The following is a 26529-nucleotide window of genomic DNA, read 5'->3' on the forward strand; positions in this document are numbered from 1 at the left end:
TTAATATGTGTCTAGTTACAGCCATATACTTAACAGTCATCATCTTTTTTTCTCCAGAGAATATGTTTATTCTGATTTTTTTTTAAAAAAATAAAGTCCATACTTCATTCAGATTTTTAAACTTTTTACCTAATGTCCTTTTTCTGTTCCAAGATCCCATCCAGGATACATTACATTTAGTTGTCGTGTTTCCTTAGGCTTCTCTCGGTTGTGACCGTTTCTCAGACTTTATTTGCTTTTGATGACCTTGGCAGTTTTGAGAAGAACTGGTCAGGTGTTTTGATGTCCCTCAATTGGGTCATGCCTGGTATTTTCTGATTAGTGTAGGGTTATGGTTTGGGGGAGTAAGACCACGGAGGTAAAATTCTCATCATATCATATCAAGGGTACAGACTATCCACATGACTTATCACTGTTGATATTAGCCTTAATCACCTGGCAGGTAGTGTTTGTCAGGTTTTTCCACTGCAAATTATACTTTTATTTCCCGTTTCCATACTGGACTCTTTGGAAGGGTGTCACTGAGCAACTCATGCCGAAGGACTAGGGAGTTGCGATCTACCTCCTTGAGTCTGTAGTAGCTATGAAAATTTTGTTTGATATTTTTCCACACCAGAGATTTGTCTCTTCCTCCCCATTTACTTTTTTATTCAATAATTTGTTTATATCAGTATGGACTACTGGATATTTATTTTATACCAATATTACTTTACTTATTTTTTGCTCAAATTGTTCCAGTTTTGACCATTGGCTCCCGTGCCCCTTTAACATACCTCCGTCACTGCTTTTGTTCATTTGTTCGATGCTTGTTTGGTTTTGAGCTCTTCCTCATTTTCTGGCACTGTGATGCTCTAGACTCATCTTGTACACTTACTTTCCCAGCCCTTGAATCAGCCATACCTCCAAGGACCCCTGGTTCCTCTTATTGGAGAGTGGAATTAGAAACCAATATCTGAGTGTTAGGTGCAGTCTGAGTTTTAAATTGCTGCAGAGTTTATTTCTTTTAAGGTCTCCTAAGCTGGTGAGAATTCCAGACTTGGAGAAATTTGGTAAAATGCAATAATGAGAGTTTTCTCCCAGACAAACAATAGTCTTGAAGCAGTAAAAGTTTAAACACACATGCACACACATCTAATCAGTTATACTTCAATAGAAGACTATATAAGTGGCATGAAAATCTTTTTTAAAAAAAGTCACTTTAAAAAAAGAGAACAAATGTATGGATACCAAGGGGGAAAAGGGGTGGGGTGAGAGGAATTGGGAGATTGGGATTGATACATATACACTACTGATACTATGTATAAAATAGGCAACTAATGAGAACGTACTGTATAGCACAGGGAACTCTACTTAATTCACTGTGGTGACCGAAATGAGAAGGAAATCCAAAAAAGAGGGGATATATATATATATATATATATATATATATATATATATATATATAGCCGATTCATTTTGCCATACAGTAGAAACGAACACAACACTGTAAAGCAACTATACTTCAATAAAAATTATTAAAAAAAAAAAAAAAACCTATGGGACTTCCCTGATTGTCCAGTGGTTAAGACTCTGAGCTCCCAGTGCAGGGGGCCTGGGTTCGATCCTTGGTCAGGGAACTAGATCCTGCGTGCTGCAACTAAAGATCCTGCATGCCGCAACTAAGAGCACACATGCTGCAACTAAGACCGGGTACAGCCAAATAAATAAACAAATATTTTTAAAAAAAAACAGAAAACAAACAAAAAAACCTATGGAAGGAAACTTTAGCAAGCCTTCTAAAGTAAGCATTTCTTGAGTTTATTTCATAGAAATACACTGATATATTTCTTTTCATGCTCTTCTTAATGAAAAGTTTCTTTAGAGCAGGAGTCTTAACTTTTGCAAAAGTTTAAGCATAATGTTGCTTTCTTGAGCTTGTGAGTAGGTTAGAAAAATTTCAGGAGTTCAAAACTCTTCACAGAAACAATCTCCAAACCTCTCTTAGGGCAGAAAGCTGGTTTAGAATTCCTCTGCGGTGAAACACAAAGTTTTCATCATCAGCTCTTAGAGGTTAAGGAGCCAGAGGCATAACAAGCAAAAATCCATGACCAGAGTCTTGGGGCAAGAAACCAGATTTAATTAGATTTTGTGACCATGTTACATAATGCATTGAAAATCTCAAGTTTCAATATATATGATTTCTTTTAAAATGAATTCTGAAAATTGAAATATATAATCCAATAAACATCTACTAAGTGTCTAGTATAATCAGCTTTATATACAAGAACTTGAATGTTTGTTGTCCTTAAAGAAAAGCCATGAATAAAATTAATTAAGCATGGGTAGATCCATCATATTAAGAATACAGTTAAGGGAACAGATTAATGCAGCTTGGTTCAGGAATGGCTAATTTATATTCAAACAATCTTGTGGTAGAATCAAGCATAGAACCCAATTTATTATTAATAAGTTAATAATGTATTCAATAATGTAAACTATCTACTAAGTCTGGTAAAAGAAGGATACAGAGAAAGGAAGACTTTGTTATGTGATAAGAATCTTATAGTTGTGAAGAAAAGGGCGTACAAAGGGAAGAGTGAACATGTGAAATATCCTCATGTTATAAAGGAATATTATGTATTAGTTAATAATTGTTATATTATAAAGGAATATTATGTATTATTTAAAAATTAAACATTTCAGTATTTCACACTGAAATAAAACAAATTTTAGGAAATCACACTACTGTATCCTTAAGGAATATAATAGTATAATACTATGAATAAGTAAATGAGACTTGGCTTTAGTAGCTATGTATCTTAAAAGTTCCTGGACAAGTTTCTTTTCCAAGTCATACTTTATAAATCTTTTCTGCTTCAATCAAATGTATGTGTTCACAGAAAAGTTTCTAATAAGTAAAGCACTTGGAATCTGCTATTAGTTTTCAGAATTAATATTACAATTCTTTAAATGCAATGACTGGTTACATTTGTTTTTCTTACGTACTTCTCTCCTTCATTCTTACTAAGAACCAAATGTATCTTTATGTCCTTTTTAAAAACACTACTCTAATATTTTTTCTTATTATTCATCCATTTTTAATTTTTACAAAAATATTTCAATATCCTAGCATTTTATTGAGTCTTAGTTATTGGTCTACTGCTCACATTAAGTTATTCATTCATTTATGCATTTAGCAAATAGGTAGCAAATACTTGTTAAATTCCAGCCATTGTTGTAGATACTGAGAATACGGCAGTGATTAAAATAGGCCCTGTTCTGCCCTCCTGAAGCTCACATTCAAATGGGGAGAGACAGACAATAAACAAATAGATAAGAAATACATAATGTGTCAGATGATGATAGATGCTATGGAGAAAAATAAAGCAGGAATAGACTTGTCATTCCTTGAGAATAAACAGCATTTATAAGAATGATGCTATCTCAGAGGTCTCCGTTGTTCTCTGGGTTGAATTACTGATCCAGTAGACTTTATCAATGAGGAGGTCATCTGAGAGCCAGGAACGATTGTGTGCTTTACATGGCAGCCTGACTATGAGAGGCTGGAAATATTCTAAAGGCAGCCTCACTCCTTAGGGCAGATGCTTGATTAAAACAAAAACAAGAACAAAAACCTTTTAAAATAGCTCTTACTTTTAACACTGAGATGTTAGGTGGTTCCTGAGAACGCTAAACTATAGTCAGTGCCATATTATGTGTGAATTAATAAAGCTGGACCCTGACATCTCCTTCTAAAATTGTCTGTGGAGTTTTCATTGCTTCCAGACCCAACACTATGGAGGCATGATAATGAGCAATAATGTTCTTTAGTTTGTGGGGAGAATCCTATAGATTTTTCATGTTGAGATGGAGAATGGAACATCCGTATCCTGTTTCCTTAGAACTATGTCCTGTGACCTCTCTGTTTAAGGGCTTGGCTAGCCTGATCTGGGAGCTTGTCCTGCTCTGGTTTCTTTGTGACAAGGAAAGAAATCATTTTAACCATCAAAAAAAATCTGAGAAACTTTTAGAGGTTTCTTTTCAAAAGTAGGTGGAAACCCAGTTAATATTTATAGTTCCTGAGTACATGTGCAGTTGAGAGCTATCTCCTTTTACACATGAATATTTCTCTTACTTCAATTACCAGTGGTATCACTAATAATATTTTAGGGTGCTATTGCTGGGTGAGGGTCTAGGAATACCCGAGTTATACCTGTTGTAGTCTTTTTCCTCCAAGGTCCCAAAGGAAAATAGACACTGGACAGTAGTTGAGAAAATACCAAAGCTAGATAGTTCCTCTTTGTCTCAGTTTCTTCTTCTGTAAAGTATGTGTAATAATAGTTTCTACTCCACAGGGTTGTTGGAAGTTCTGCGTAAGTTAATACATATAAGGCATCAAAAGCTAAGTGTCTCTGTTGCCTCCCTGTTTTTTGAAGCAATAATGATGTAATGATCACAAACATGGCTGCTGGAGCTAGACTTCCTGTTTTCAAATTCTCTTCCCATCACGAACTAGATGGCTGACCTTGGGCAAGTTATTTAACCTTTCTGCACTTAAAAAAAAATGAAAAAGTATATCTAGCAGGGTATTGTATAAAATAAATTAATTAATGCAAATACTTGGAACAGTACCTGGCATACTCTAAGTACTCAAGAACTAATTGCTGTTGATTTATTACCACTACTACTGCTACTATTCCTTATTTATTAGTGTGGCCTTGGCGCCCAAGTCCTAATGCAGTATTCTAAAGACTTAGGCTGAGTCACATAAAGGTCTCCTTTCCCTATGCCAGGAAAACCTAAGAAGCCATCATCCAAATTGGCCAGGATCTGCTTTGCCTGTTTCTTCCCCAAGCCAAATCTTTTTTTTTTTTTTTTAAGTTACATTTTATTGGAGTATAGTTGCTTTGCAATGTTGTGTTAGTTTCAATCCAAATCTGACTTCTCAGCTCTTACACTAATGTCGACCTTCAGGGGACAGAAGAAACACATCAAGTAAGACCAACACCAAAAATGTTTGCCTCAGTGCCTAGAAAGAGCCTGTCCTGGGCCACGTATAACTGTGGCAACAGCCCTGAGACAGACTGAATGTGGAAAGAGTCCAAAGAGAAAGTGTGAATAAGAAAGAAATGAAGGCAGGTCCACCTAAGAGTGGGACCTGGTCCACTTTAGCAATCCAACCAAAAAGACATAAGGGAAAAAGATGGCTATAGGCCAATCGGTTTTTTTCCAGGCTTGTTAGAGAAAGAACGACTCTAAGAGACCACACTTCAGTCCTTGCCAACTTTAACATGGCCAACCAAATGTCTTTGGAGTTGAAGTGACCTTATTCAACCTTGCGAAAGAGCGTGGCCAAAGATGGAAATCAAAGGGTATGTTCAGACATCCTTTAAAGACCAACTGAGCAAATATCAACTGCCTATAGTCATCTCAACAAAACCAATTTACCTAATGAACAAGCCTAATTCCTTGAGAGCTAGAACATGGAACATCAACTTGCTGAATGAACAATTCATGGAAAACTGACAAACCAGTGTTTTATACCAGTTCTAAGGACTGTTTGCTGCTACTAAAGGCAGAGCCCAGGCAGAGTTTGGGCCAGGTCGGGCCACTAAGGTAAACTACAGAAAATGTGGGAAGCTGGCCTCAGCTGTCAGTGGCTGCCTTGTAGGATATGAACCCAAAACTTCTAAGTTTTCAAATGAAAGCTGAAATCTGGATTTTTATGTGAATTGTGCTGACATTTGCATTTTGACAAACGCTTAAAATTAAAAACAAAACAAACACTGTGCAGACCAAATGCACCCTAAATGCGGGCATTACTCCCCCTGTGTGCCTGCAGTCTGTAGTCTCTGCTGTACGCATTGTCCACTAAACACTCATGCTTCTAGGTTGTTGAGCGTGACCCCAAAGCTTCACAGTATATAGTAATTTGTAATCTTGTTGAGGAACAAATTTGTATCCCAGATGCTCCAAGGTTGACTTCTGAATGTTATTTACTTCACTAGTGAGTATGCTTTGCTCTCTGCCCAGTTTCTAGATTTCAGTATGGTTTTGGGAGTTTTTTAAACCAAGCTTGAATTCATAGCACCACTCATAAAACAAATAAAGCTTTTTTCTTTAAAACACGGCTGTGGGAATCAGGCAAGGGAGTAGATTTCTAGATAGAAATGAAGAGAAATTGGAAAGGTCTACTTTAACTAGAAAATTTAACTAGGAAATAGAGATTTGGAAGTTTGATGTAGAATTCAGCAAGGGTAACAATAGGAATTTTGAGTGGACACAATCAGCATTTTTTTCAGACCATGGTAGCAAGAATTAGGCATAAGGACATGAAGAGATCGCTGAAAATTTTTGGTTATACTTTACTTCATTTTAAGAGGAAATTGATGTGCTATACGGTATTTTTGAAATATTAACTTTTAACTTAAAATATTAATTAAATATTTTTGAGAGATGAGGGGTAACCTTATGAATGTCAAGAAATTGTGTGATGCTTTATAAGTTAGCCTAAATTCTTTTTGATGTTTAGATCCCTTATTGCTGCTAAGGGCAGTGACTGTCTGCCCTTTTGTTTTGCTATTTACTTTCATATTTCTAGTACAGTGTTCAGCTCAGAGGAGGTTCTTAATAAACTGAATACTTTGAATTATTTAAATGTGTCTCCAGTTTCAAACATTTATGGTTTAAATATATATTTCTTTCTATCAATTCTAGAAATTGTGTGTATGCCTTGGGTAGTGAAGGGGGGCATGCTTCAGACTTAGAGGAATATAAAAAACATACTGTTTTTTAACACCCAAACAATGCAGCCCATAATATGAAATTCCTCTCTCTCTCTGCCTATTCTTAGCTTCTTAAAATATTTAGTTGTGTATATTATAACAGGAAGTTTCCTCTAGGGTTTTAGTGTTTCCTGGGCTAGAAGTAATATTGAATGAAAATAGTCTCTGTGTTTTCCCTTTTGAATCCATATCAAAAGGTTTTGGCTGAAAATGCCAGGTGCACATTTAAAATAAAGTATTGGGGGGCTTCCCTGGTGGCGCAGTGGTTGAGAATCTGCCTGCCGATGCAGGGGACACGGGTTCGAGCCCTGGCCTGGGAAGATCCCACATGCCGCGGAGCAACTAGGCCCGTGAGCCACAGTTACTGAGCTTGCGCGTCTGGAGCCTGCGTTCAGCAACAAGAGAGGCCGCGACAGTGAGAGGCCCGCGCACCGCGATGAAGAGTGGCCCCCGCTCGCCGCAACTGGAGAAAGCCCTTGCACAGAAACGAGGACCCAACGCAGCCAAAAATAAATAAATAAATTAAAAAAATAAATAAATAAAATAAAGTATTGGAATCATCATAGAGTATTAGGTTTTGGCCATTGGAATCTGCTTGTAGTTTCCCTCAAAGTGAGAGTGCATGGGACAGGGTAGACCCTTGACACCTAAGGCCTGATGGCTATTACCTGGATGAGATCTCTCCCAACTCCCAATCACCAGCATCATTTCTCCTTGTTCTTTTGAACTATTGTGCCATCTTCCAGCATCCTGAGATACATCAAGCAAACGGAGAAGCTCTAGGACAAGAGCTCAGTTAACTTGAGTTCAGTTGTCTGGATCCTTTTGTTTGGCAGAGAGGTTTCCCTTCCAGCAACGGGACAACTATAGAGGGACCAATAGCTCAGACAGCACAGGACTTGTCAAATGGAAAAGGACTTGGTTAGTGGAGAGTGAAATTTCATTCCTAATTGTCATAGATATTCTTCCTCATCAACTTTTTTTTTCCTGTATAATTCTTCTTTGAAAGCATTATGCTCTCAAGTGAGAAATTCTAGGAAATTTTTAAAAGATAGCATTTGGAGGCATTGGATATTTTCTAGCTTTCTGAAGCCACTAATAACGCAGGAACTGACTTGTGAGGTCTGGCATAAATAGTTACTTGAAGGAACATTTATCTTAGTATTGATCAACAAAAGATGCCATGTGTACAGCAATTGCTTCATTTTCTAAACCGGATTTCCATCCAAAATGGAGAAAGTTTCCCAGGTAGTACCAATTCTTTTATATATTACTCAGTGTTCTTTTTCTGTTTTTTTTTTTGTTTTTTTTTTTGAGATAGATATTTCTATATTGTTTCTGAAGTAATGTGTTTACTACCCTATCATTAGCTAGTTATTCATTCATGCATTTAACAAATATTTCTAAAGCAGCAATTATATGCAAGGTAAGCTGATACAAATTTATGTAAATAGATCCAAAAGAATAAGGGAAAATAAACCCATATATAGCCACATAAATGTTAATTTTTAAGTGTTCAATTACTTATGCAAGAATGTACTCTGCTGAGATTATTTTGGCAAGTAACTATGATTTATTGGCAAAGAACTTTGTTCTTGGTGAAATATCATTTCTTTGGTCTGTGTTATACTCCGTATTTTAGAGTCAACTCTGTCTATAACTAGAACACAAATTCCTTTTAGACTAAACCTATCTTAAATTTTTCATTAAATTTTATTTTCTACCTAACACAACTTTTTCTTTGTAAGAAAACTTATAAGAGCATTTTTAAAAAATTTATGTATTTAAATTATTTATTTTTGGCTGCGTTGGGTCTTCATTGCGGTGCGCAGGCTTCTTATCGCGGTGGCTTCTCTTGTTGCGGAGCACGGGCTCTGGGCACGCGGGCTTCAGTAGCTGTGGCTTGCGGGCTCTAGAGCGCAGGCTCAGTAGCTGTGGCTTGCGGCCTCTAGAGCGCAGGCTCAGTAGCTGTGGCTTGCGGCCTCTAGAGCGCAGGCTCAGTAGCCGTGGCGCACGGGCTTAGTCTCTCCGCGGCATGTGGGATCTTCCCAGACCAGGGCTCGCATCCGTGTACCCTCCACTGGCAGGCGGATTCTTAACCACTGCACCACCAGGGAGGCCCCTTAAGAGCATTTTTGATTTTCAAGATCTATGAAAAGTAAGGGTAATACGGAGGCCCAGAGCAAAATGTTCGATGTTTTGACTTCATATCGTTATAACTCTCTCATCTCTTAAAAGACTTTATAATTTTCTTTCCTCCCAATCTCTGATTAAGATTTTATGAATTTATAAAATTAGTGATTTGAAACATTCTAATTTTAGTCTTTTAAAGGAATTTTATGATATAACTTAAGATAATTGGATTTTCCCTAGGATACAATATTAAAGTGTTACTTCTGCTTAATTAGAAAAGGTGAATTTTAGTTACTTTGAATATATACTTTTAAGTATATTCAGAATCATTGTTACTTGTGTTTTAGGATTTAAATAATTACATTCTTTAATCTGAAGAAGTAAATGGTGCCTTTAAAAATCTGATAAGAAATTGTTTTTCCATACTCTTTTGCTATTAGGTGATTTGGGCTCTTGGGATCTGCTCGTTTGCCTGTCTTCTAGGAAAGCTGGTGGAAAACCTTGCATATCCAAGGAAGACATGTGCCGGTTAGGTTTACATCAAAAGGTAAACATTCTTTTTCAAAATGTGCACAGATTTTATCAGACCTATGAATATTATCACCAGTACTTCCTGGTCCATAATGTTGAAAAAAAAAAAAAAGTCTTGAAAAACTGGAACCGTTGCATCTTTGGAGAAAGTTTCAGTGGCCATGCCTTATACACTTTACCATAAAATTTCACCATTTGGGTTTGATAGGACCCCCTTCAACTTCAGCTGCTACCAATAAGGATCCAGTTTTACCTAGTGGGACCCAAAACTTGACCTTGAAATACATAGCCTATGGAGTGTTGCTTACCCTGGCCACCTGTCCATCCAAAGTAGTAAAAATTTTATTTACTAGATCCCTGTTTTGACTTTTCAAACTTAAATTGATATCCTGAATTATAACAAATTTATATAGTTTTTAAATTAACTTTTAAAATTGACATCCTATATCTACTATCGTGTGTAAACTTTTATAAATGCTTCTAGAAAAATTAACTAAAAATTATCAGATGCCTACAATGTGCTAGTCACTGAGCTGGAAAATTTGCATATGCTCTATTTTTGGTAACTTTAACAAATCTGTGAGAAAAGTGTCAAAGCCAATAGATATTTTTCAGTAGTAAAAGAGTACTATAGTAGCTACCGTGATCATTTGATATTTCTGCAATTGACAGTTGTGATCACTCCTTCTTTCTTCTAACTCTTTCCTTACTTGACCTTTAGACTGAGCACATTCTTTCACTTCTTCTCGTACATCTTTGGCCATCCTTTCTGTGTCCTTCCGAGCCACCTTTTCTCTGTCCGTTCTTTAAATGCCTCTGTTCCCCAGCACCACCCCTAACGTTTCACCTACCATTTGTAGTTGATGACTCCCAAATCTACATCTAAAGTTCAAAGCAGTTTCCCATGCTTCAGGCTTGCATGTGTAACTACCCACTGAACATCTCTACTTAGATGTCACATAGGACCTCAGACTCAACGTAGAGAAAATGAATTCATTATTTTCCCTGGTAAACTCACTTCTGCGCTTGCATTTAGAAGCTCTGCAGAACTGCTCTGCTGGTCATGAGCGTGCTTAACCACTCTTGTCACTTCCTAAGATAGAAATCTGGCCTTCACCTTTGAGCCCTTCCTCTCTCTTGTCATCTGCATTCTATCAATCATGAATACTAAGGAATTCAACTTCTAAATAGTTCTCAAATATCTTACCTACTCTCCATACTTACTGCCTTTATTCTGGTCAGACAGTCACCGTGTATAACCAGGACAATTGCTGAATCCTCCTCACTGATTTTTCTGAAGCAAGTGTTTTGCCTCTGAAATCCATCGGGCTCTCAGTTATCAGAGTGAAAAATAGAAAATGCTGAATTAACCTGGTTACTCCTATGCTTAAAATCTTGCATGGCTTCCCATCAGCTACAGGATAAAGTTGACAATATTTGCTGTGTGTATCAGTCAACCTCCCAGCAGGAAACAAATGCCATACTCCAAAGGATTTAACTGAAGAGAAACTAATGAAAGAGCTATTTACAGAGCTTTTGGCAGGATAAGAGAAACAAAAAAGATTAGAGGCACCCAGGGACCAACAACATCATAAGGTTTTACCACCCTTGGTCTGAAGAAGGGTGTGTACAATAGAAGGAATTGTATAGCAAAACCAGATAAGAGCCGGAGCCGAGAAAGAGGGATCGGTGGAAAGGAGCTATAAACATAGGGGAATGTAGCCATTACCAAATCATAGCCCTGCAGAGAGGAAGCCAGGAAGATAAGTATTCAGCCTCTCTCTACTCCCACCTTCCAATCTCTTGCGAAGGCCTCCTCCTGAGGACGATTCTAAGTGCTTACATGTTTGTTTATATACATTCTTTACATATGAAGAGACTGAAGCACAGAGAGATTAAGAAAATTACTTAAGTCGTCCTAGCTAATAAATGAAGCATCTAGGATTCAAACTCTGGAAGTCTGACTTTAAATTCTGTGTTCTTAACCATATCACTATAGAACCTTTCTAAATAAATATTTAGCTGCTGCACTTAAAGCCTATTCTAATGAATATTCTTAAAGAATACACAAATTCTAAATGATACATTTAGATAACTGTCACTTTGGAGCATGAATAATTTGAAGTTTTGTGAACCATGACTTATTTATGTAAACATAAGTATTCAAAACAGAAGTTGCTTCAGATTTGTTGGGTATGTGTTAGGATTGTTAATGACCTTAGAATGAACAAAGAAAGGGCACCTGCTCAAATGAGGATTACTCACCACTTCAGAGCTTTGGAATTTAAGTGCTTAATGAAAATGATCTTAAGGTCTGTTATATATAGATCATGAATGACCAGGAGTCTCTCTAGCCAGGAGGAAAGTAACAGGAATTTAAAACTGTATTGGTGTGATGCTGAAACTGAAGCAAGGTCCACTATTTGGGGTGACACTAAGTTTAGTAAGTGGGGCTCTATCTCACCTCTAACAGGTCCTGGTATTTCTAGAGCAGAGAAATTCGTTTCTAGTTCTGAATGTTTGTAGGATTAGCAGTCCCTGAATCTGGGATGCTGTTTTTAGTACTTGGAGCACTGAGAACTACTGAAATGGCTCTTATTTTACAGCTTGCTAGGACATTTTCAGGTGACCGTGATGGAGTGATAATTACCTGGGAGAGACATGGATGATAATAAGACTGTATTTTCTTTGATTAGCTGGTTCCCTTCTTGCCATTAATTCTCTTCCTTATGGATGATACTGAACAGCTTTCAGAGAAGGTCTGATTTTTGATAAAAGATGTGAGCATCTGTACAGATCTAATGAAGAAAAAGGACAGTTCCCTAAGATTACAATGTGACATGTGTGTCACTCTCAATGTTCATGAGTGACCAAAAAAAATTTTTTTCCCTGGGTGCTTTCTTACACTTCAAATAAACAGCTCATGTCAAATGTCTACTTTCCTTAATGAGTTAATGGTATTACTGTAGTTTTAGTTTTTTTGAGTTATAAACACTTTCTGAATGTTTATAATTAACATCATGCTGTTGCTCTTATTAATGAAATATGTCTCAAAATAAGAATGATTTTTTTTTTTTTTTTACTTTTGCTTCTGACGGTATGTAATGAAAACAATTTAGATTACCACAGAGTAGGATTGAAATATTTTTAAATGCACATTTCCTTTCTCCCAGTTTGACCTCAGAAATATTCTAGGGCCCAAATGTCATTATCATTTTTTTATATGCATTCTAATCCTTTCAAAGATGCAGAAACTTCTGTGCCAAGAAAAACAGCTGTCTATATAAAATATACATGCGTGCACTTGCACACGCACACACACACACACACACACACATATAAAGCATTCGAACCCAGTACAAAATCGGTATATATTAAAAATGACTGTTTGGGTGGTAATGATGTGTCAGTGTAGTTTCATCAGTTGTAACAGATGTACCACTCTGGGGGAGATGTTGGTAATGGGGGAGGCTGTGTGTGGGTCGGGGGAGTGGGTATATGGGAAATCTCTGTACCTTCTGTTCAATTTTGCTGTGAACTTAAGTTCTATTAAAAAAAAGTATTGCAGTATTAAGCTGGAGAAGCTCATCGTATAAAAGTCAGCTAATCCCAGTGAAAACTTCTTTGTGTTCCGCTTGATAATGATGCAAATCTTACATATTTTATGACGTACATAAAAATAAGAATAAAAAGCACTAGGCTATTGAAGAACATTATTAGGTTTAACAATTAAAAAGTTACTTAAGAAAGTTAGTATGTGTAATAAAGTTGATTTAGCACAGCTGTGGGACCCATAGCCTTGTATGTGTTTATTTTTTTGTGCCAAGTTATTTAGTTTAACTGCTTATCTTGGTGCTCAGTTCCAGAGTAGAACGGAGATGGTATCTCTAGTGTCACGTGTCACCATGGTCATGTCATCTTCTTCTACTCTGTGAATTCCAAAGATGAATTTCCTCCTTTGGAGGAAAGAGCAGTGGAAGAGGTCATCGGGTAGGGGATGGGAAAGTGAGAGCAGTTGCTTCCTTTGGCTTGGCTCTGGTTTTTTGAAGCAAATGCTTTGTTGACCCTGAGTCAGTTCATCGTTGTGACCCAAGGTCTCATGTGAAAAGTCATCTCTCTGATATGACACAACAACTACCCTTGTATCTGAAATCTGTGCAAGCTGTACTCTGTCTTTGCAGCATTTACACACATTCTTCTGGCCCGTTAGTTCAGTTACTGTGATCCATTTAACCAGGGCTCTGCTAGTCCTTTCAGTTTGTAGAGGTCAGGAGGGCATACCAAGGATGCTCTACACGTCTGCAAGGCCGGCGCATTTACTCTGAGCCCTTCAAGAAGTGGGAGAAGGTTTTCAATAGGACCTGTGTCCATACACAGCCTACACTACTACTTACCTAATGCTGCTTCTTTTTCTTGGCCATTCTATTGTTAAAGATTCTATTTAGTCAATAGCAACTGAGTGATCTTTTTCCTTAAGTGGAGGAAAATGGTTCAAGTTTATTGACTTCTAAACCTTTTCACAATCTAATTTAGAAAGGCTCTTTGTGTGTTAACAATAACAGCAAAACCCCCAAGCCTCTAGGATGGGTTCCCCAGACCTTTGCAATCATGCTCTGTCCCTCCCTCCAGCCTGTCTTAGGCTGAACTGAAAACTTCAGGACTTTATGAAAGCCCTTCTTCTTTTCCTACATTTAGACTCTAAAACTGATCACTTTTGAATTTGAGAAACGTAGACATCCCTAAAATCTACAGTGTACTATACACTTTTCTCAATTATCATATTCACAAGAGCGGATTCTGCTGAAGCCTGGGCTTTATTTATGCATGACCTGGGCTGAAGTTTACAGTTTGCTGAATAAACGGATAGAGTTAACAAGATTGCAAGGGTTAGAGAACTTTTAAATGATGAACTGTTTCAAAGCACTTTAAATGAATCCTTTTTTAAAAACTACAGCTTATGACTGAATTATTGAATTGATCAAAGCTTAGAGCGGAAGTGGTATTTAGAGACCCAAGGCTCTATTTTACAAATGGAGAAATTGAAAAGAAGTAAAGTGACGGGCTCAAGGTTCTGATTTTGTTACAGGCCAGAAGTGGGACTACACAGCCCATGTCTCTGGTTCCCTCTCTTTTCTCCAGCTGCAGCTGAGTTCTTTTTATCCAGTCAGGCCAGCCGGCCACAGCAAAGAAACTCTAATACGTTTTTAGGGTAGAGTGAATTAATTTGAAAGTAATCAATAATTGCTCAAAAATGAATCTGATTTTCAAGCTGATTTACACTGACTCTTTCTGTTGGTTTTAACGAGGCGTTACCATGTTTGGCATTATTTGGGGGATTTAGCTGAGAATAGCTAATCTGTAAATTCAGAAGAGGAGGGAATTAAGCTTGCTTGTATCTTTTCTTTAAAAATTAAAAGATATGTTTGAATTTATGACAACATTTATGAAGCTTTCTAAGAACAAATTTTTGTTAAAATATAGTTTTGTGGTGACTGGGTTTTATACTCGAAAGCAATAAATACCCTTCAGTATGAAGTGAAAACTATAAATGCTAACAGGTTTAGCATTGAATTACCACTAGATGTCCGTGATTCAAATCATTGAGGGCCTTTGGAACTTGGGAGTGTAGCTGACTTTGAGGAATGTTTAGTACTATTTTTTGCCAAAGCAAAATGTGCAACTGTCAAGTTAGTAGTGTTACTCTATTTGCCATAATGACATAAATTATTTTCTTATTTTTTCTAGCAAATATCATGGCTTTGAAATATATCAAGGTTTTAACAAGTATTCCCAAATATTTTGAAGATTTCTAAGGGCACGTTTTTATTTTATGTTATCAAATAAACCACTCTATTATTTTGGATTTTAAAGTTGACTTACAGAGATTTGAAAGTAGGAGGTGGTTGGTGTAGACAATGCTTCACATCTGTACCCTGTAGGCTGTTTATATTTTCTTTGCTTTAGCAGAGAATGCTTAACTCACTAGAATCTTTTTTATTCCTTTCAGGTAAACATATTACCAGAAATACAACATCAGCTTTGCAGAAAGGAAGGATTATGTCGACTAATTAGAAGATTTCCAGGTAATCTTTCATTTGCTTCCTTATGCATAAACCTGTGAGATATATAGGCTTCCTCAGCAGACACTGACTAAGAAGCCCTCAGATCAGCATACTAAGCTCCTTTGTTTATCAATTCCACTATCACAAATCTGCCAGAATCCACAAGGTTTTGCCAATGGGAGGACCTTGATAATAAGGAATAACACAAAACATTGATATTCTTTCTTTCAGATTTGCCTTCTAACTTTCTAGATGAATATTCCTTTTCTTCCTATGTATTTGTCTTCAAAATAATTGCTGCTTCATATTTAAAGCAATTATTATAGTACTTCTTAATTATATAAAACTTGAGGTTTTTTAAAAATGTATTTCTTTATGATTAAGTGATTCTGATCTTAACAATTTTGTTTCTTCTTTCTGAAGTTCTCTCAATTTGTCTTGACAACTTTAGAAATTTGGGACAAAAATTACCATCTCACTTCTTCATAGAATCCCAGAGTGGAAAGAACACATCAGATGGCATATGAGTCTTCATAGATGAAATTATAGCCTACTTGAAAACCCATCAGTGAAAGAGTTCCTCACATTTCTAGTTTAAAACCCACTTAATGTTTAATAGCTATGCCCCTAGAAAGTATTGCACTATATAATTAAAATTTAAATCCACATAATTTTAATTATGTTTTTAAAAATTAATTTGTGTCTGAGTTGAATCAGAAAACTGGTATCTTAACCCATCAGCTTTTCCATGGGGTTTCTGCTTCTACATCAAACATTAACCACATTGGCATGTCCCATTATAAAGACTACAGTCTTCTATTGTCATTTACCAAGGATTAAAATAAAATAAATATAAATCAGCAATTAATCTTTCAATTTAAGATACTTGTTTAAAATAAATGATAGCTGTATAAACCTGGTTCTGCAGTTATCGTTTTATATGACAGTTGTAACTGACCCCCTAATCTCTTTGTTTTGTTTTTGTAAACTTCAGCTGGATAGTTTTTTATTTTATAAAAAAAAGAAAAGTAATGTTTTTGTGAGAAGCAAGTAAAATAATTATTCCCAGTAGTGCATTATTAATAAGTATCTAGAAATCCTTTAATTAAGGCAATTTGAAAAACATTTGTTTATGTTTTGACCAGAACTTACATACTTTTAAAGTACGTTTTTCTTTGTTGCTGTTTACATTTCAAAATGATTGATTAGCACTGGAGTTAGCAGAATAGAATCATAATAATGAAAACCTGTTTGTAGCCAGAAATGGATTACCAGTTTTAAAAAATTCCCCAAACAACTCTTACCTAAGTTTATATTTTGCTTCCATAAAATTAAAACGTTTTTTTTCTGTCTTTTTTGCTTTAAACATTTTTTTTTCTCAAGAACATCTATAAGTTCCAGACACCTTTCCCCACTCTGTGTAGTTTGTAATTTTCTATTTATCTCTGTGACTAACAAGGTAATTTCATGGAATATACGGCCTTTTTAATGGAATTATTTCTCCTGTAATGTTATCTTTCTGTAGCTGAAGATAATTTTCTTAGATATGTAGCTTTAAAGCAATATGTCTACAACACTGTTTTCTGATATAAGCTTTATAAACAATAGCTTATGTTGGAGACTCTGGCTATGAATATACAGTATACACTATAAAATCAGTATTCACAAGATTAAAAAACACGTTATTTGTTGTGAATGCTGAATATTTAATATTGAAGGCAGATTAGATAGCATCATGCCGGTACCTAAAGTTATTTTTAAAAGTAAGGTATTATTAAAAAGATAGTAAAACTAAACATAATACTATATACTTTAGCCATTTTATTTAAAGCCAAAGTGGCCCATGCTGTTTTGAGCTGTGTTTCATTTAGAGACAGGCAAAACACAAATTTTGAAACCAGAGATTTTAGCTCCACTGCCTATTAGCTGTGTGAGTTAAATTTGGGGTTTGTTGGTTTTTGTTTTTTAATCTATATAGTGAGTAGAGTGAGACCCATTTCACAGATTTAATTTAAAAAATAAAGTGTAGCTACAGGTATGTCTATGTGTGTGTATAATTTTATTTGAAGAATGAAGCGTATTACAATATATGCATATTATGTGCCTCCAAATTGGTAACTGGATGATCCTAGATTTGAAAAGTTCAGCAACAGGCCTTTCAATATCTTCTCTCTTTATATGACAGATTATCACTACAGTTTTATGTTTCTGGCAAAAACTGTGAAGAGTCTGAGATTTCACCTACTTCCAAGCTCACAAATCTGCCTGCCACAGTTTCATGGGAGCTGGCAGAAGACAGGAGACTCCTGGGTCAGAGACAAATGACCTTATTGTTTATAGCAATAGCAGCAGACAGATTATCAGCATTTACACTGGTTCACTGAATCGCAGCTCCCCCAGGGCAAGTGAAGAGGCTAGGAGGTGACACTTGTATACTAAGTGGTTTGCATTTCAAGAGCAGAGCTCTGACCTTAGGGAGTTTGAATATTCCTGATGGTCAGTGAGTATGCCTGCCCTTCGCCTCAGAGAGAGACATTATTTTTGTTAGCCTGGACAAAAACTTCTCTTTGCTCTGGAGAGAGACACCATCTCTATCTTTCAAGGCTATCTGCTGCATAAATATCTTTGAAAAGATAGTTCAGAACAGATTGTCAGTGCCTCTGTTTGCAAACGATGCAAAAATGTGAAAGATGCATGGAGAATTATCTCCTAACCATTTCAGAGAAGAATACCTGACAGGTTTTAGCTCTGAAGCTTAAACAATGTATAATTCAGAGCAAGATTTAAAGCCTGGTTGTGCTTCAGTTTTTTAATCTATAAAAATAAGACATTTGGCAGTGATCAATAATGGTGAGATTTCATGATTCCACCGTGCCTTTTTCCCGTACAGACACGCTCTCCCAGGCTTTATCTTGAGCAGTAGGTAGAGACGAGGATGCCATGAAAGGAGGGATGATCATCCTAATAAATCTGAGTGGGACCTTGCAAGTGTGTGGCAGGACAAGCAGAGTTTGGGCCAGATATATGGGAGCGTTTGAAGACAGAGTGTAAGACTAAGACAGTCTGTTCCGTTCCGCAACCACACAGTGTATCTGCCATTAGACTTGTGACTCACATTGAAAGGCACAAATCCATGGAATTTTTACTGGCTAGCACAAAGGTTTATTTTTATCTTGCCATTTAATGCTTTGGTGTTTGAAATCAAATGTTTTCATTGGCCCAAACTTTTTGCTAATGGTTTTTGTTGCTTTTTATTATTTGGTTTTTTTGATAAAAAGTTTTTTTCCCCTATATTTGAAATATAAGTACAAAACAAAACATCACGGAACCTGTTTTACTTGGGTTGTTGTTTTTGTTCTCCTTTATGATATCCAAGAAGCCCTGGTTAGGAGTGTGCCAAAGTTTTGGCTATTACTCATTCTTTCCAGTAGTTTTATCTTAGTTCTGAGCGCAGGCTTTTACGTGAAATTTAAAATGTACCCAGACTCGTACTCAAAGATAGCACTTTGAACATTTTAGGATCTCTGGCCTCATCTTTTTAGTAACGTGAGTACATAAAAAAAGAAAAAGAAAATGATAAATAGAATTTACACATTCTGTTGTATCGAAACAAGTGTAGACTTTAAAAAATTATAGATATTTACTACCAAATATAAAATATATCTTTAAATAACATAATTGAACTTATTTTTAAATATTGACCAATAATAGCTTTTATCTCACATGGAACTGCTGATTGTTTTTAAAATGCTAGGTCTAAAAATTTCTGTTTATCATATGATACCAGTGAAGTATTGTCAGGGAATCAAATAGGCTAGCTTGAATTTAAACAAAGCAACATGGAAATTGTCAATGCTTCATACCATTTGAGGATTTTTATTGATTTCATTTTTTCCTCTCCTCTGCTGTAAGGAATGTACTCCTTCAAACAAGAATGTGAGAAATGAGATTCCCAGTGTTAAAGGAAATTGGGGACTTACCTCTACGAGGCAATCAGGCAAACTTTCACAGAAGACCAGAGTTTGCTTATTCTCTGTGCTCTCAAATGCTGACACCCCCTCTCCCCCTCTATGTGTCCTCTGAATGCTCCTTCATGCTTATATCTTTCCAAAGTCTTCCACCTCTGTCCCACACATGATTATATCCTTTGTGCAAAACATTCTTTCCCCAAGTAAAACTCTCATCTTTTTAGTATGACTGACTACAGCTAGGTAATAGCAGAAAGTAAGCTGATGGAACTAATTCAGACTAAATTACACCCTCACCCCAGTCATAAGCCTCTTAGACGTATTTGCATTTTTATAAAAGAAGCTTGCAAACCCAATGAATTTCTAATTGGTAGAATTTCTGGAAGCGCATTCAAATTCCCACTCAGTTCATCCAGTCCATTATCGAGACTGTAGCCAGAGTGATCTTTTCCTCCATCTCTTTCAGAAATAAAACAAGTCTATTAGGCAGTCTGTCTAGGGACTAAACAGTGAGGCCCAGGTAGCTATCTGATGCTCTGACTTGAGCTGGGGATAGATTTTTATCTAGATCAGAAGTCACACGCCCAAATGTTTACAAGAGCCTGGCATGTGACATAAAGAATTCGTAACAAATACAGAAGCTTGAGAGACCAAATAACCTGCACATTTTCAGTATTTGGCTTGTCATCAAATGTATAGACTCATTAACATAAGCCATCTGGGCTCCAAGAAGAGAAGAGGAGTTGAAGACATAGGAAAGTACAAGGCAGTATGACGTGGCATCACCCAGATATACCTCAGCAGAGTGGCATTGCTGGAAACATAAAGTTCCCTCATGTTTCTCATCCCTGTTAAATTCAGTTACCACTAAGATTCAGATCCCATCTGGTGGCCTGGTCCTTCCCCTTCTACCTCTTTATTCCCGTACTTCTCTCCACTCCTTCCTCTTAGCACATGTTTGCATTTCTCTAAACCCTTGGTAATTCCACCTTCCATTTTCCTCACAAAGTGGTAACTTTGTTAATCCCTAAGAACAATGAAGCTGGGTGTTGTACTAAAACCTTAATCCCTGGAGTTGGGAGGGATTTGTTGATGTCTCTCTGCCAGTCCTCCTTACTCTCATCTCTCAACATCCTGATCAGAATAGTCAATAAGAAAATCATCACCTTGGTTAACTTCTGGAGACTTCAGATCTGCCATCATTCTTATCAGTTTTGATGTCCACACCAATGACCCTTTCCGCATCACAGCTCTATGATCTCATCAAATCCATGACCTTCATTTCTCTGCAGCTTCAGCCTCCCGCCTGTGTAGCCTTGCTGATTAGTAACTTGCATCACAGACAACTACATCCATCTTTGAGACTTTAAACTAATTTACCACTTGATAATCACTGTCTTTCTGGCTTTTTTCACTCCTTCAATGCCTCTGAGCCTAGAATCTCAGATGTCACTTTCAGTACTCTTAATTCTGCTGCTTTCTCCAAGGCCCTCAGCCATATTTGGCCATAATTTCTTTCCTACTAAGCCTGGACCACTTAGTCTGCCACTTGAAGTATTTCCCTAGAAGTGTCTATATTTTTCCTCCACACCAGCCCTTAAGCCACCAATTAAGAAAAACCCTGGGTTCCCTGGTGGCGCAGTGGTTGAGAATCTGCCTGCCAATGCAGGGGACACGGGTTCGAGCCCTGGTCTGGGAGGATCCCACATGCCGCGGAGCAACTAGGCCCGTGAGCCACAACTACTGAGCCTGCGCGTCTGGAGCCTGTGCTCCGCAACAAGAGAGGCCGCGATGGTTAGAGGCCCGCGCACCGCGATGAAGAGTGGCCCCCACTTGCCGCAACTAGAGAAAGCCCTCGCACAGAAACGAAGACCCAACACAGCCATAAATAAATAAATAAATAAAATTTAAAAAAAAAAAAAAGAAAAAAAGAAAAACCCTACAGTCTGACTTTTCTGCTCCCACACAATAAACACTGGAGAAAATCACACAAGTTCGCTGTTCCCTTTTCCGAGGATGTCCTCCTCACTTGCTAAAATGGAAAAAATCATACTACTCCTGCAATTGTCAGTTCAGCCACCATCACCGACACAACTGGCTAGTGGCCCATGAAGCAGCCTCTCCTAATTTCCCTCTACTTATGAAAACATATTAAACGTTTTAAGAATGACTCCTATATAGAAAGTATATATTTCTACTTGCAATATAGAAAAATATAGGAGGAATTTCCATGCATTCTAAGGCTGATGGAAGCAAATTGTAGTTCTTAGTGCTCTGTTCAATTCAGTTTAGGTAGAGAAGACCCTCTCTTCCGTTCTCAGGATGTATTTCCAAAGAAAAGCCAGCAGAACGTGCTGGTGGTTTGTGAAAGAATGTCTCCTACAGCTTTAGCAAGCCATCAGTTAGGCTAAACAAGTTAGATGCCGGGAGCTTACATCTGTCATTCACCTGTTGGTCTCAGACAAGTCAACTGTTGAAAAAAGGACACATCCCTTCCAAGTTGAGCATATTGTTTTTCAAATGAAGAAAATATGAAGAAGAAAATAAATATCCTGATTCACCAACTCAGAGATAATATTTCACGTTGAAAATCTAAACTATTGCTGCTCAGGACTGTCTTCCAAGTGAAGTCTACCCGATTTGCTGAGGCAGATTTACACTTTCTTTCCTCTTTGTTTCTATTGTACCCATGAAAGCTTCCCTAATAGCCCAGTCACAGTGTGTCTTAGTTGTATTTGTATGTGTTTGTCTCCCCACAAGGACTGAGACTCCCTGAGGGCAGGGCCTTACTATTCTCTTCTCAAGTTCAGTGCATGGGCGTAATTCCTGGTGTATAACAGTTCCTCTAATATTTTTTTTTCCCTAATTTATTTATTTATTTATTTATTTATGGCTGTGTTGGGTCTTCGTTTCTGTGCGAGGGCTTTCTCCAGTTGCGGCAAGTGGGGGCCACTCTTCATCGCGGTGCGCGGGCCTCTCATTATCGCGGCCACTCTTGTTGCGGAGCACAGGCTCCAGACGCGCAGGCTCAGTAGTTGTGGCTCACGGGCCTAGTTGCTCCGCGGCATGTGGGATCTTCCCAGACCAGAGCTCGAACCCGTGTCCCCTGCATTGGCAGGCAGATTCTCAACCACTGCACCACCAGGGAAGCCCCTGTTCCTCTAATATTTTTAAATGAAAGACTGGAGAGGATGCTAGTGGAGGGGGTTGGAATTGTGGAAGGGGAGCCCTGCTGATCATCAGAGGGTTTTGGCAGTGCTTGGACGGATTTATCCATTTACTCCCTACACAAGCTCCGTATTGAATTAGTGCTGTGCAGCAGAGAACAGGGCAGGAGAAGTGGAAAATACAGTCTCCTTCCTCCAAGATATAATTACCCATTTTGAGTAATAAGGAATTTGCATCTATGAAAGAACTAGAGAACTGTTACCATATTTCACACACAAGGCAGAAAGATATCAATAAACTATATGATGTGGTACCCACTTCTAGGTGATTACCATTGCAGACAAGAGACTGGTCACCTTATTCCTGTCTAAAAAGAACAAGCTTAACACTTTCTCACATCGTTGGTTATCCTCATTCATGCAGGCTGGAGATGGATATGTACTTCTTATGGGCAGGCTTGTATTTTTGTACCATTTCAACCCAAAAGTCTTTAAATATTTGTTTACCATTTCTTTAGAGGAGAGGCTAAGGGCTGACTGCCAGAAGGACGAAGTAGGGAGACAGTGCTGCAAGGTATCTCTCATTACTTATCCAGTAATGTTTTAGGACTTCTTATAGATGAGCTTTCTGGGCAGTTTTCTTCATCTTAATGGTTCTGCATTCAGGACAGAGGAAATAAATCCAATACTTCTTGCTGACTATTGTTGCTTCATTGTTTTTTTTTTTTTTGGACCTGTGAAAGAAAGTGAAGATGTCTGAGATGTGGCCAGAAAACCTAAATCAGAAAGAAAGAGCATTGATCTTGGTTGCAGAGGATGTGAGGTGAATTATTTTTCTTTTTTAAGCCCTTAAAAAAAAAAAACAAAAAAAACCCTTAAAACCTTAACTTAAAAAAAAATCTCAGAAGCCCTATGTAACATAGGAAGAAATGAAATTGCTTTGGTCAAAAAAGGGTAGGGTCCTTTGTCCTCTCCTTTACCCTTTCTTTTTCTTCCTTCTGGTGGCCCCCGGAGGCTACTGCCTGACACCTGTCTGACCCCAAAAAGCCCCAGAGAGTTCAGCCTGGGAACCATGACTCTAGAGAAAGAATTTTAGAATAGAGAGCATGAATAGTGGTCAGTGGAGGTGGATTCTGTTTATCAAGCGTGATTCTATTTTCAGGCATGAAAGTTCATAGAAATGTTCTTCTCTTTCTTTCCTGTATCCTATTAAGTTTTTTGGCCACCCATGAGAAGGAAAATAGAAATCAGATTTTAAAAATGATCTAACATACATTTTTTTAATTCCTTTTACCTTTCCCTTTTATTATGCCTTTATTATGCTAGTGAGCTACATTCAATATGAAAAGAATAGAAAATACAGATAAGCAAAAAGCAAGAAAAAATGTAAATTTAGTGAAACTACATAATTTTCCATACTTTTCCTGTTCATGAACAATTTTTACATACTAGAGTACTATGCAATTCAAGTGTGAGCAAATCATGGCATGTTTATCTGTGGAAAACTAATGAAGACATTAAAAGCGATGGAGGGACTTCCCTGACGGTCCACTTGTTAAGATTTTGCCTTCCAATGCAGGGGGTGCGGGTTCAGTCCCTGGTCAGGGAGCTAAGATCCCACGTGCCTTGCTGCCGAAAAACCAAAACATAAAACAGAAGCAATATTGTAACAAATTCAATAAAGACTTTAAAAATGGTCCACATCAACAACAACAAAATCTTTAAAAAAAAAGTGATGGAGAGCTACATTTATTGGCATAGAAAAATATTCACACTATATTGTTGAGTTAAAAATAAAGAGGAGTAATCCCAATATATATATATTACATATATTTTATATTAGTATATATTTTACCTATTTATACAATATCTATGTAAAATATATGTTAATAATATATTTTGTTTTAAAAAATATACTTATATATACATATGTATATTAATTCATTTAGTACTCACAATGTCTCCATGAGGGAGATATCATTATTATTCCTATTTATCTCAAGTGTAGAGAAATTAAGTAAAATTTTCAGTATCACACATCTAACAAATGGTATCTTCATATAGTCAGTATGAGTCTGGAGTCTCCTTTCTTAACCACTTCACTCCTCCAAACTCCTCTGGGTGACATTCACGGTCTGCCACAGGCTGAGGTCCCTACATTTCTCCCTGGTCTCCTATTGTCCCCCAACCTAACTCTCTGCTCAAGCCAAGCCCCTCCCTTCACTGTCCCTTCAACACCAGGCTTACTGCCCACTCCTTTTCCTGCCTTTACCCTAATGACCTCATTTAACTTAACCATCTCTTTAAAGACTTTTTCTCCAAATACAGTCACATTCTGAGGTACGGGCGGTTAGGCCTTCAACATGAATTTTGAGGGGATACAATTCAGCCCATAACAGCCAAGGAAGAGGCAGGGAACTGCAATTGGCAGTTCACCAGATCCATATGGTGAGAGGAGAACGGATCCCCAAAGGAAGAAAGATACTGGACCGATAAAAACAATGGATGTCTATTATTATCGGTTTTTGATAAATATTTATTGATTGTTTATGATAAAGCCCATGGCATTCTTTAGGCAGAACGAATCATTCTGCCTAAATGATTCATTTTAAAGTAAGGGAATATTCATGTTTCCTTCTCTTTGTTACTTTCTACCATGAACCCCAGTTCTCACATGTTCTCAGACCTTTCTCTGCTCTCCAGAGCTAGCTAATATGAGAAATTAATTCGTTCTGCTCTACTTTCCTCTCTCAAGTATACCCTTTTTTTCATTCGATATACTTCAACCCAAAATAATAATTTTATGGATAACAATTTTAGACACCATTGCAGACCAGTCCGAATTTCATGGAAACTATTGAATCATGCAAAGGCAGCAATCATCTACTGAGTCTGGCCTATCCATAAAACTGATCACTCTGCCCGTGAGCCATAAATCTCTAAATGGACTAATCACAGACACAATCAAACGGAGACTTTGAGAAAACGATAGCATCGCCTTGCTTCATTTCCTTGAAAATGGGAGAAAATATTTGCTGCTTATTATAGCCTGTTAGTCGTAAACTACGTAATTCTTCTTTCCATTTGGCATATCTTAAGACTAAGAAGCAAACTTGTCGATGTGCCTGGCATATATACTGTGACGTGCTTCCTGCCCGGCCACCAGCAAGACAGGAGGGGGGGTCAGTGGAGGCTGGTAGCACTAAGGTATGGGGGTCAGAGGGAGCTTTGGGAGACTCACTTTTTCTTTGGGAGAAGCTAGATCGAGCTCAGTGACCCAAAGGTGCTTCTTGCGCTGGTGTTGCTCACGACGTTATACTTTGCACTTTGGGCATCAGGACAGTGTGAAAGGGACAGCAGGTCCATTTTCCAGTAAACGTTGGGCAGCTCCTTGACATCCCCGAAGTTGTGCTGAAGACCGGCTGGCTGAGGGAGCTGATTAATTCCTCTGCTCTTTGGTTAAATGGCCCTGACCTTTTAAACTTGAACTGGTTTGGTGAATCTTTACATTTCTGGTGCATGACTTGTGTACCTCCTGCCATCATGTAGGTATATTTACTTATTTCACTTAGGGAGTTTGTTATCTTGTGCCAAACACTGGGACACATGAGGGGCAAGATTGCGTAGCACACTTGCAACAATGTGTGTGATTCTGATGATTAAATCTGGTTTTCAACAGACCATAGAGGAAGAGGTGATAAGAGAGATACTCACTTTTGTTGTCCAGATCTTTCCAGCAAGTCCCCATTTACTTATTTCTGTGCTAAACATAGTGGAGTAGCACTGCGTCTAAATGGCACCAAAACAACTTGTTAAAACATGAACAACTTTAAACAACAAAACTGAGTTCCCTTTGCATTACGTAATAAAAACTCAGTGAACTATACTTGTACTTCATGGATTT

The 26529-nt window shown here is 37.5% G+C and overlaps 1 protein-coding gene across 3 annotated transcripts in view; it reads left to right on the forward strand.

The window, feature by feature from the left end:
* The window catches only part of CPED1 (cadherin like and PC-esterase domain containing 1), a 296363-nt gene that overhangs the window by 51069 nt on the left and 218765 nt on the right, over nt 1–26529 (forward strand). For all 3 annotated transcript variants that reach the window (XM_068549367.1, XM_068549369.1, XM_068549370.1), the window contains exons 3-4: nt 9338–9444; nt 15436–15511. In XM_068549367.1, coding sequence (XP_068405468.1) covers nt 9338–9444; nt 15436–15511 — 183 coding nt within the window. The remainder of the gene's footprint in view (nt 1–9337; nt 9445–15435; nt 15512–26529) is intronic.

Source organism: Eschrichtius robustus, chromosome 8, assembly GCF_028021215.1.
Source record: "Eschrichtius robustus isolate mEscRob2 chromosome 8, mEscRob2.pri, whole genome shotgun sequence".
NCBI lineage: Eukaryota > Metazoa > Chordata > Mammalia > Artiodactyla > Eschrichtiidae > Eschrichtius > Eschrichtius robustus.